Source organism: Colossoma macropomum, unplaced genomic scaffold, assembly GCF_904425465.1.
Source record: "Colossoma macropomum unplaced genomic scaffold, Colossoma_macropomum, whole genome shotgun sequence".
NCBI lineage: Eukaryota > Metazoa > Chordata > Actinopteri > Characiformes > Serrasalmidae > Colossoma > Colossoma macropomum.
The window spans coordinates 20,343,996-20,355,864 of NW_023494792.1; the positions used below are offsets into that span (position 1 = coordinate 20,343,996).

Sequence of the window (11,869 nt, forward strand, 5' to 3'; positions counted from 1 at the left end):
AAATAATTTATTAAATATTTATACCATAAATACACAAATAAATAAATAAATTCAGAATTCAACTTGCATTCCATTCAGTAGAGAACAAGAGTCACACAGCAGTTTACAGTAGTTTCAGTAGTATCACAACGAAGGAAACGGAATGTGAACTGAATTCTCATATTCAGTGCTTGATGTACACAACACAAATTGCACAAGCCCACAATAAACAAGTCACCAAGACACACAAAGCACATGTAAACAAATCAATATTCTAACACAGCCAAAGTAACATTGATTCATAAAACAGAGGCAAAAAAATACCATATATGACCACAATAATAAGGACGGACAGGGATTTTTTTAAAATAGGTGGATGCATTACAGAAAAACCACACTGAGCTGCCTTCGTGTTTATTTATCTAAAGGTCTTCCAAAAGTGTTGTAGTGAGCTCCTGAGGGCAAAAGGAGGGACCTTCTTGAAGGAATACCCTACATCTCTATATGCTGCATCTGTGGCATTTTGACACTTTTTCCAGTATTTAGTAAAAGAACAGAATAAATGTTGCTGTGAAGAGCACTTATAATAGAAGCTAAAGCACCTGTCCATTGGCTTCTATCATAAATGTGTTTTGAGCCATTGGAATTTTTGTTCTTTACTAAGTACAGGGACGTTATTGTCCACGTACACCGCAGATGAAAAAGACAGATTAGATGGTACAAAAACTGGAGTATTACTTTCAAGAAGAACAAGTATTTCAGTAAAGTGCAGATACAGATAAAAGTCATTAAAAAAAAAAGTTCATTAAAAAAGCAACTCCCAAAGTTACTGTTCATTCATCCCAAATCAAATACAGCATCTTTTTTTACACAATTCATTTTAACAGAAAAATGTCAACAGCATTATAAACATTCTAAAAATGTAGCTACTCTATACATTCTCCACATCGATCACCAATGTGCAGCGTATCTGCTTCATTTCAATCACTCATATCCTCCACATTCTCCTCCTCGATCTCTCTGCCTATCACCTCTAGTTTCACCGTCTTCTTCTGCCCCTTCCTCTCCTTCCCTTTTTCATCATCCTCCTTTTCTGTCGGAGCGTACCATGGCCTGGCTGCGTTGTCTTCGCATGCCCGGCCACCGCCCCTTCTGTAGCCGCCCCGTCCGGCCCGCACCAGCCCCCAGCCCTGAGGCTTGCCTTCGTGTGGGCCGTTGTCCTGCACTCCTCTGGTCTGGTCCAGCTCCTTGGCACTGAGGGCGGGCATCCTGACGGGCACGGTGTTACCAAATTTAGAGTAATCTACTGAGTAACGCCCGTCCTCCTCCGTCATGATGGAGACGAAGCGCCGCCCCCACAGGATCTCATCTGGTGTGTAAGATGTGCGTGCCTGCATGGTGATGCCAGTGGTCTCCACAACACCTGTCAATCAAATAAACATCATGTACATTACTATTCAAAAGTCTGGACACACCTGGTTATAGACAGGCTTTCCTTATTTTTACTATGTTTCACATTTTAGTGAAAAAATAGTGAAAAGATCAAAACTGTGAAACTGTGTTAAATTTGGGTTTTTGGAAATCATTTTGTACATGTATCAACTTTGTTATCGCTATCTTAGAAACAAATTTAATTTGTTTATCAAGGGTTTATGCTTAAATGCATTCTTTAAAGATTCAATTGCTGGGATGTAAACGAAGCCAGTCAGAGTTCTTTACAGTGGTGGTGATAGAAACCAGGGGTCACCATGTCTACGACACAAATATGGACATTTTATTTACTATCCAAAAATACCAGTGAACCTACACATGTCCTCTGAGTTTTTAGCAACATATATAATTTTGGTAATGGTAAAACAGTAGTAAATCTGAAAGAATAAGCTTTCTTCTGGGACATTCTGCATGTAACTGTGTGTCATGAATAGAAAAAAAAAATTAGGCCGAAATCTTATCTTAATACTATCATAAAAATTGTCTCAGACATCAGGCAGCGTTAGAGCATTTCACAGTTTTAACTCTTCCCAAAATTGACTATTAAGTCATTCATGAGTCTAAAATCACAGGCTTATTACATGCAAAGGTTTATTACACAGAAATAACAAGGAAAACAATGGATATTGACTGTTGACTGAGTTATTCTTAATATGTAGGAGTGAGAAAGAGAAACTTGGACACGTCAGTGTTTTGTGGTCATTTAAGAGGTTAGATTTCCCGATGACATTATATGGATTGTAAATTATGGGAAAAAATGAAAAATTAATTTTAATTTTTTTTTTTTGTAATTTCCATTTTTTTCTTTGTATTTAAACATGCATTTAAGATACTTTTCATACTCCAACACAGTGGTGGTATGATTAAGTGTCAAATAAATATGTCCGGTGTACTGGTAATGAAGCACTGTTAATCCTAGCTGGACCAGAAACTTTTCACTCCTCTTCTTCAAAAGCCTAAAACTCACAGCAATGTGTCTACGGTAAAACCTCCTACCTTCCAGTATGACAATGATTTCCAGGTCTTCATTGGGCAGTGACTGAGCAGAGACCTCATAGAGGGGGCTTCCTCTCTCAATGGTGTGACTGATGATAAGCGGTGACACGAGGAAGATGCCATTGCTCCTGAGGGGATTTTCCACCTGGATATCCAGCTGGCAGACTGGAATGACCTCCCCTTCTGCTGTCACTGTCCTCCGAATCACCTGAGTGCAGAGTGACAGAAAACAACCAAGGAGAATTCACTCAATAAACAAAAACATCTCTTGTTGCAGTGCGCTGATTGAAACACAGCCTAAGAACATCATTTATAATTTCTCAGGTATCCTTTTTCCCAAAACAGACTCATATACTCTTATTGCTTTACAGATTCAAATACATCACTGCAATAAAATCTAAGCCTAAGAAACGAGTGTAACGAATTTCCTTTTAATTTGGCTGAGCTCTTCCTCACCTGCAGCTGAATGGTAGCAGAGATGATCATACTCTTCCTCAAGTCTCCCACACGGAACATGAACGTTGGTCTGCCGTTGCGTGGGGCGATAACAGCATTACGGGAGAAGATGAGCGTCTCTGCTCGCCGATTAGCTTGAGCCGTTTTCATAAACACACAGCCCAGCATGACTGCGTTAATGATGAGGCCCAGAATGTTCTGGATGATCAGAACTGTGATGGCCAGTGGGCACTCCTCAGTCACCATCCTCCCACCAAAACCGATGGTCACCTGACATTAGAAACACAGCTGGTAAAAAAGGTACACTGTGATATCTTATTAGTTGGCATTACTCAAACATGCTTTTTTATTTCAAAGAATGACCCAAAACCCTTTTAAGATTAATATCTATTTCAATTTGTAGGTATCAAAAGAGCAGTCAGCTGTCCAACACGGTTTCAGTCCATCCAGCCAGTTCCTCACCTGCACCTCAATGGAGAAAAGGAATGCTGAGGTGAAGGAGTGAATAGCAGTAACACAGGGAACGTGCCCAGGATCGTGGGGGTCACGTGGCTCCAGGTCACCATGAGCAAAGGCCAGGAGCCACCACACCATGGCGAAGAGCATCCACGAGCAGAGGAATGCTGAAGTGAAGATGAGGAGCGAATGCTGCCACTTGAGGTCCACCATCGTGGTGAAAACATCCTGGAGAAAACGACCCTGAAAAGAAAAATGAGAAAAATTTTATCAAAGCATCAAAAGCATAATACAGACCTTGCTCACTTCAACAAGAATGTGAATAAGCATAGTAATAGAAAAGTGCTGTACTGAGAACGTATTACAATTTATGAAGTAATGACCTCTTAAGTAGAGTACAGTGTTTTACCTGTTCCCGTATATTCTTATGAGCAACATTGCAGGATCCGCTCTTGGTGATGAAGCGAGCTCGCTGTGATTTGGTACGGAAGCGGTTGGGCTGTGTGGCATCTTCAGCCAGTCGTGTCAACAGAAATCCATCGGGCAGCAGGCCTTTCCTGGCCAACATTTCTGGTTTTTCAGAGCTTGACTCTAATAAACTATAAGAAGAAACATTTGACTTAATCCACTGCTGTTAAATTGACTGTAGAATTGTGGCAGAAGGGGCATGAATGTCTAGCTATTGCAATTACAGAGGGCCCAGGGCATGATGGCTAAATTCCTAATAGAAATGATAAATTGTAAAGTTTACATGTAATCTTGCTTTAAAACAAACCAAAAAATAAATAAATAAAATAAATGTTTATGCTACGAAGTTTTAGATCTACTGTGTAAATTTAAAATACTACAGATCACTCTGGAAGATTTGGCTCACTCTTTCTTCTATGTGGTGTCATCAAACAACCTCTAAACAAATGGTTCAACTCTTAAAAACACATGGAAAACGTGAACGAACACGTGATGTTAATTCAACATTTGATGTTATAAAGACAGACAAAACAGCTGAACATCTGCCCAGAGAGAGCCTTTAATACGACTCGCTGTAGCCCACCAACCAAACGTAACGTAAGGTAACAACATTACAACGACAAAGTCCAGGTTATAATCCCAATAGCCCGGCTGCTACCAAACAAAATCGTCTGCTAGCCGTTGTGTGTCTCATTGCCGTCATTGGTTTCTCTAAGATACATCGTTGACCAGCTCGCCGCCATTCGGCACCACAAAGCACGGATGATAATAACGTGACGTTTTTTTTCTCTCTTTCGTTAGCTGGCGATGCTAAACCGATATGCGCAACAAAATGCACCTCGAAGGATTCAGATAAAAAATATACAGGTAATAATCATCGTCAAAGATACATTACCTTGCTGGAGGGCTCCGTATGGAGGATGCTATCTAGCTGGACATCTTATGCAACGCATCTGTGTTGAGCCTGAGCAGCAGCGGCGGGCTGAGCGGAGCGCAGCAGCTCCCCATTACAGCCTTAATGAGAGGACGCAGCCAGGAGGACCAACATATCCCACAGTCCTCTGCGCCCGTTCGCTCACAGGATCTGTGAGACCGTTCGTGTCTGACGTGTTTTGGGCCGTAATGAAACTGTCTTGTCTGTTTGTGTACATTTAGCTCTCGGGTTTGTTTTTAAGGCCCGTTTTCAGTCAGACCTCTGCTTGGTCTCGGTGTTTTGTCTCTGCGGGACTCTTACGGTAAAGCGTCTCTCCGTTAAGATGGCTGATCACTGGAACAGGGGTGAGTCAGTGACACGTCGCAAGCAGTTTTTAAAGTTGGGAAGAAGGGTTTTGCCATTTTAATTCAAACTGAGATTTCGAGTTAAATGGTATGAATAACGACCAGCTGTTTAAGAGTAATGTTTACTGAGTCGTACAGAGGGGATAATGGAGTGCCTTTAACTTTCCGTGTTGCTCATGTAAATGTCGTGCCACTCTCTAATGTTATGCGCATTTATAATAGTCTGTTAGCTGTGTCAACACTGCTGAGCTTGTGAGGATCCTGTTGTCATGCGGCCAGGTTCGCTCGGAAAGGCAGTGCTCCTAGTATGAATAGTTAAAAGGGGAAATCCACCGAATTTTATCGAGAGTTCTGCCTAATTTAATCGTTGAGATGTAAACAAAGTAATTCAGAGTGAATTGATGTGAAGTGGTTCATTTTAGGAAAACTTACAGAATCAGAACTTCCTTCTTTACAGTGGTGCTGAGAGGAACCGGGAGTGTTAATGTTTACAACACAAATAAATGAATACATATATATGTGTATATGTGTGTGTGTGTGTGTGTGTGTGTGTGTGTGTGTGTGTGTGTATAAAATATAATCCAAAATTACCAGTTCTGGATTTATATAATGGACATATTTTAGGTGAACTGTGAGAGTTTCCACAGATCATCACTTTTTACCTCTTTTGAGAATTAAAGGTACAGTGTGTAAGATGTGGGAGATCTGTTAGCAGAAGTGGAACACAGTATACAAAATCCTGTTTTAATTAGTGTATTATCACCTGTGTTTTCATTAGCTTAGAATGAGCCCTTCATATCTACCTAGGGAGCAGGTCCTCTTCCTACAGAGGCCGCCAATGGAAAACATAGAAAGAAGAAGAATCAGTGGTTGCTGCCGGCTAACTATTTTGTGTTGTGATCATTGATTTAAAAACTTCCCATCTAAGTCTACTTGAGAACTGTTTGAGAATATCAAAGTATTTTCAACATGTGAAATATTGAATGTTGACCTCCAAATTGAAAATTGTATTTAACCTAAAAAATATCATAAGAGTTATTTATGGTCGCTTCAAGTTCCTGCTCTTCTTATCCTGTCATTCTAGGACATGGTGCTGTCGATGATATGTTGGATGCAGAAAACAAACGCATGGCTGAAAATCTTGCAAGCAAAGTATCCAGACTGAAGTCGGTATGTCAATCACTTAATATCAAAAACATCTGGCTGACAGATAACATCCTGTGTTCACAGGCCACAATATATGTATTTCTTTTCATTCACAGTTGGCATATGACATTGACAAAGACGCTGAAGAACAGAATTCATACTTGGACGGCATGGTATGTGCTATACTCTGATTAACCTTAAGGTATTGTGTACATGCAGAGTAACTAGTCCTAATTCAAATGCAATAGTGTGATATAGTCCAAGGTTAGACAAAATATATGCAGAAAAAAATGGTCCTTGGAGTTGATTTTATAATACTTTTTATCATGGTTTCATGCTATAGAACTGTGAGACATATAAAAACCTTTAGCAGCACAGTCATTTGACCCATTATGTTCCTTCAGGACTCAAACTTCCTCAGTGCAACTGGACTGTTGACGGGGAGTGTGAAGAGGTTTTCCACAATGGTCCGTTCTGGCAGAGATAACCGGAAGATCCTGTGCTATGTGTCCATAGGCCTAGTCCTAATGTTCTTTGTGCTTTACTATCTAGTCAGAAGAATACAGAATTGACAGATATTTTCCTAACATTTTCTATTATTTCTCTTCTCAGTTTTATGAGAAAAATATTGTTTTGTATGAATGCAGTACTTCATTCTTGTTTACACAAGAAAACGTTTTTACTGATGTGCTCAGCTGGCATCGCCCTGGTACATATAAAGAGAAAGATTGAACAGAAAGATCGTTGATTGGAGATGCTTGCTCACTATAGTAATCTTGCTTTGCTTGTATTACAGTTATAGCATTAAAAATATATAAAAAAATAACATGAATACTCGGAGGACCAGTTTCCATTACTTCAGTCTTTTCTAATAATTTCTGTACATACAAAAGTGACTCATGGGTGTGAGGACTAAAATTCCGTATGGCTGGACTATGTTTGTACTAATAGTTGAGTATGTGACTAAGAATAGAGTTATCTTGTTTATTATTAATATTAGAGATGTTACTGCCCTGCGATGGACTGGCGACCTGTCCAGGGTGTATTCTGCCTTCTGCCCAATGACAGCTGGGAAAGGCTCCAGCACCCCACCGCAACCCAGAAGGATAAGCGGTTTAGATGTTGGATGGATGGATTAGAGATGTTACTAAAATGACCTTTTCTGTTATTCAATAAAATTTCTTTTAAACATCTTTTTTACATCTTGTGCAATTATATCGATTTTGTTCTTGTACATTCATGACAGTCTTTATCTAATTCTTGATTCAGTACTATAAAATTTTTGTGGTCACAAGGAAAAAATGTAAGGTATGTTTGAGTGGAAAAAAAATCATATAAAGTGCACCTCCACATGATACATACACAAAACAGCTCTTTTTACCATATACTGACGTGAGTCCCATAGTATTATTTGAAATGGCAGTGAAGCTTGAAAACTAATGCCGAAGATGGAGACAACTTTACTTTTGTTCCTTCTTACCACTTTCTCATTCATTACTACCCTGATAGTCTAATGATATAACACTCAACTTCTGGTTACTCTTGAAAGTACAATCACCCAGCACTTTATGAAGAACACTATACTAATACTAGCTCTACACACTTCATAATTCATCCGGCTGTTTTTGTCAGCAGTCACATGATCAATCAATACAAAGTAAGGTAGTTCCTTGGGCAGCCATACATGCCCACACCGATGAAGTGGTATTGTTTAGATCATGAGCAGTTCTTTCCTTTCTCCATACTCTTCTCTTCCCATCATTCTGGTACAAGTTGGCCTTTGTCTCATCTGTTGTTGCAGAACTGCAAAAGCTTTTTAGATTTTTTTTGTTGTTGTTGTTAAACTTGTCTGGTCTTCCTGTTTTTGAAGCTTATTAATGGTTTATATAATTTGGTAAACCCTCTGTATTTACCCTGGCGAAGACTTTTCTTTTTTGTGAAAATATTTTTATTAAGCATTTTCAGTACAAAAATAAACAATCCAACAAATGAACAGACAAACACAAAGATGCACAGTTAATTAAATAAATTCAGTTAGACAAGGTCCTGTCCCAGACTTTTTTTAACAGAAACAGTTGCTGCAGACCAAGAGGCCACAGTATCAATCTTTGACGAGGAGTGTGAAGAGGTTCTGCACAAAACTACTTTCTTCACTGCTGTCAGAGGAGCCATTACTATTTTCTTTTGAGTGGTTTTCAAGTTAAGTATTGAGATGTCTGTTATGAAGGGTTTTTTTTGCTACCAGGGAAAATATTCTGTCATCCAGCACAGTTATTTTGTATGGACTTAAGGCCTTTTGGTGTTTCCGAGCTCACTAGTGCATTCTTTCTTTTTAAGAGTGTACCAAATAGTTGATTTGGCCACACCTCATGTTTTTGCTGATGGGTGTGGTTTGATTTGGACCAGAATCTCAAAGGAATGTTTCCAACACCTTGTGGAATCCATGTCATGAAGAATTAAGGCTGTTTTGAGAGTAAAAGGAGGCCCTACCTATGTTAGGGCTATGTTACCTGCTCAGACTCAGCCAAATGCTTCAAAACTAATTGGGCAGCGCTTCATAGTACAGATGGACAATGACACGAAGCACAGAGTGAAACCAACCCAGGACTTTTTTGAGGTAAGGAAGTGGAATGATTCGCAATGGCCAAGGCAATCACCCAACCTCAGTCCAATTTAGCATGCACTTCTCTTACTGAAGGCAAAACGGCCCAAGAACGAGCAGGAACTGAGGACAGCCTCGGTGAAGGCCTGGCAGAGCATGACCAGGGAAGAACCCAGCGTCTGGTGATGTCTATGGATTTCAGACTTCAGACAGTCATTGACTGTCAACCAAGTATTAAAAATGCCATTTTAATTTATGATTCACCATTAACTTCACCAGTTACGTGGTGGTGGTGTTGTGTTGGTACAAGTGGATCAGCTGGAGTTTTTAAACACCTCAGTATCACTGCATTGCTGAGAATGATCCACCACCCAAAAAATACCTGCTCTGTGGTGGTCCTGTGGGGGTCCTGACCATTGAAAAACAGGGTAAAAGGGGACTAACAAAGTATGCAGAGAAAAGATGGACTACAGTCTGTAATTGTAGGACTACAAAGTGCACCTATATGGTAAGTGAACAATGAGCATAGAAACAAAGAGGTGGTTTTAATGTTACGGCTGATGAGTGTATAAACACAGCATGTGCAGATGAAGATGTGAAGAAGAGAGCAGTGGAAGTGGGAGAGTTCTTTATTTGGGAGGATTGAGACCTGTGATAGTGAATAATATAAGATTATATCAAATAAGATTAATGAGATACAAGACAAATGTATTCATTGATGATGACGAATTTCCCTGTTCGTCTTTTATAGCTGAGTTACAAGACTGACTCTGATTTTTCCTGATTGATCTGTCGGTCAGTGGTGCCCCGGGTCTATAGGGGGCGCTACTGCAGACAGCAGAGCGAGCTTGTGGACTCGGTCCAAAAAGTTCATTTCCATCCGCCACCACTAGCAGAATAGCGGCTTTGTGGAGGAGCTTCTGGAGACAGACGAACGGTGTAACGCTGCCGTGGTGAAGCGAGGAGAGACTGTTATTCACACTAGTTATCTTGATGTCTACCGAGGCTGAGCCGACACAGGCCGTGGAGGAGGCGAGCACGGAGGAGCAGCAGGTGAGCTCGGCGGTACACGCCGCCAGGCCAACGCTAAGACACAGGCTAACGCTAGCGTGCTAACGGTTTTCATACTGACATTTCCGAAGCCTCACTTTAAATGCACGTCTTTGTAGCTAAACTGACTGTGCGGTACAGAGTTGAAAGTGTGTTTAATAGAAGCTCGTTTCTTTTTGCGTATTGTTGATTTAATGCTAGCGAGGAAGGTTAACTAGGTGTCTTATCTGTCTGTGTGGGTTACTGCCTGTCTTGCTAGCTCTGAGGGGGAGACCTGCGCCTGTTCGCAGTTTATCAGCTGCTGTGCTGTTTAGCGGCTGTTTTGTTGTCGTTTACGGTGTATTTCTTTGCTGTGTACTCAGTGAATGTGTTTTTACATTCTCATGTTGAACAGGAGATGGATGACACGGTTGTGAGTCCTGAGAAAGCAGAGGAAGCCAAACTGAAGGCTCGATACCCGCATCTGAGGACTAAGCCTGGTGGCTCAGATCTTCTGAGGAAGAGGCTTCAAAAAGGGGTAACGTTACGTTCTCGTTTTTCTTCTTTATTTATATCTGACGCATCTTTGGAAAAGCTGACCGTGAAATATATTGAAAATTGAAGTGTAGTCTGAATGGGATGTTCTGTCTTTCTGCAGCAAAAGTATTTTGACTCTGGGGATTACAATATGGCCAAAGCCAAGATGAAGAACAAACAGCTCCCCACAGCCACTGCGGAGAAAACGGAGATCACTGGAGACCACATCCCCACTCCTCAGGACCTGCCCCAAAGGAAGCCCTCGCTGGTGGCCAGCAAACTGGCCGTCTGATATGAACTTTGTGGACTCTGTCCTCTTACCATTCCTGGTGTCTTGATCTCCCTTTACCTCCATTTTCTGTGTTCTTGTTCTTCTTCCTGTCACTCTTTTTACCTTTCTATTGCCTCTTTGATTGCTCTGAAGAAAATGCATTTTGATAAAGGAAAAAAAATAGGACACTTGTTTGTTTGCTGCTGGGTGCTCTCTTTACGTGTTCATCTGTGGAAATGAGGTTTTGGCTGTAGATTTAGTTACAGAGTCTACTCCCAGGTTTGAACATACTGTAAGCTGACTGAAGCAAGTGAACATTTTTTAGGGTTTTACATTTTTATGCACTCATTCTCCTGCAGTGGTTCATGTACAATATGTTGTTTGATTAATAGATTTGAGCGGACTTTGAACGGTGACCGTGTCCTTCTCATTTGTCAAAACTATGTCTTGTGAGACACAGAGGTTTTTTTTGAGGCGTGTTGCTTGCCTCCTGCCTGTGACTTGGGGGGATATGGCCTTAATGGTATCTGCCACAGTTTCTCTTGGGCAATATTTGTCCACTCTGAGAGGGGAGCCGTTTGAGGCTTCAGAGCTTGAAATGCTATGTCTCTGATGTCTCTTTCCTTCTTCATCATTTAGGTCATCTACAAGGCGCTCAAATAATATCCAAACTGTGCACAAGCAATTACTGTCACGGCTGTGCCATTTGTTTTGTAAATAAAATAGTTTTGCACAATATCTGGCAGATCTGTTTCCTCTTTTGTTATCCTTCTATCTGCATGTTTACTTAGAGAACACCATGCTGCTGAAGAGCAGTGCTTTTGGAATAAGTCATTTGAGTGACTGCATTGAAACCAGTTTATTTTGATAAAAAATGCATGAGAAGAAACTTTTTTCTTTTTTTTTTTTTAAAAAGACTCGTTTGGTTTTCAGGATAAACACTATCATTTACTATTTTGTGCCTTTTTGTTTCCCAACTATGCTGTTACACAAAGCAGCACAAGAATATGTCAGTAGTTGTTAGTCTGTCCTGATTATATCACTCGTATCTTGATGAGAAACTTATAGTTTGTTTAACTTACTTTAAAAAGAGGTTGACTTCTGATGGTGTCAAACCTTTTTTTTCCAATTAATCCATTTATGTCCAACAACTACATTTT

General features: G+C 40.4%; 3 protein-coding genes across 3 annotated transcripts; 2 read left to right on the plus strand and 1 right to left on the minus strand.

The window, feature by feature from the left end:
- kcnj11l (potassium inwardly rectifying channel subfamily J member 11, like) lies at positions 1–4,864 on the minus strand. The gene is made up of 6 exons (XM_036576470.1): positions 4,742–4,864; positions 3,788–3,977; positions 3,385–3,621; positions 2,923–3,192; positions 2,467–2,674; positions 1–1,402 (listed from the first exon to the last, which is right to left on the minus strand). Exons 2-6 carry the CDS (start codon positions 3,944–3,946, stop codon positions 960–962), a joined length of 1,317 nt encoding a protein of 438 aa, XP_036432363.1. The 5' UTR covers positions 3,947–3,977; positions 4,742–4,864; the 3' UTR covers positions 1–959.
- Positions 4,865–4,879: 15 nt separating this feature from the next.
- bet1l (Bet1 golgi vesicular membrane trafficking protein-like) lies at positions 4,880–7,470 on the plus strand. Its single transcript, XM_036576472.1, has 4 exons — positions 4,880–5,124; positions 6,209–6,294; positions 6,387–6,443; positions 6,675–7,470. Exons 1-4 carry the CDS (start codon positions 5,103–5,105, stop codon positions 6,840–6,842), a joined length of 333 nt encoding a protein of 110 aa, XP_036432365.1. The 5' UTR covers positions 4,880–5,102; the 3' UTR covers positions 6,843–7,470.
- Positions 7,471–9,725: 2,255 nt separating this feature from the next.
- On the plus strand, positions 9,726–11,447 carry arpp19b (cAMP-regulated phosphoprotein 19b). Its single transcript, XM_036576471.1, has 3 exons — positions 9,726–9,925; positions 10,317–10,439; positions 10,560–11,447. The coding sequence occupies exons 1-3, from the start codon at positions 9,866–9,868 to the stop codon at positions 10,728–10,730; spliced, it is 354 nt and encodes a 117-aa protein (XP_036432364.1). The 5' UTR covers positions 9,726–9,865; the 3' UTR covers positions 10,731–11,447.
- Positions 11,448–11,869: the final 422 nt, after the last annotated feature.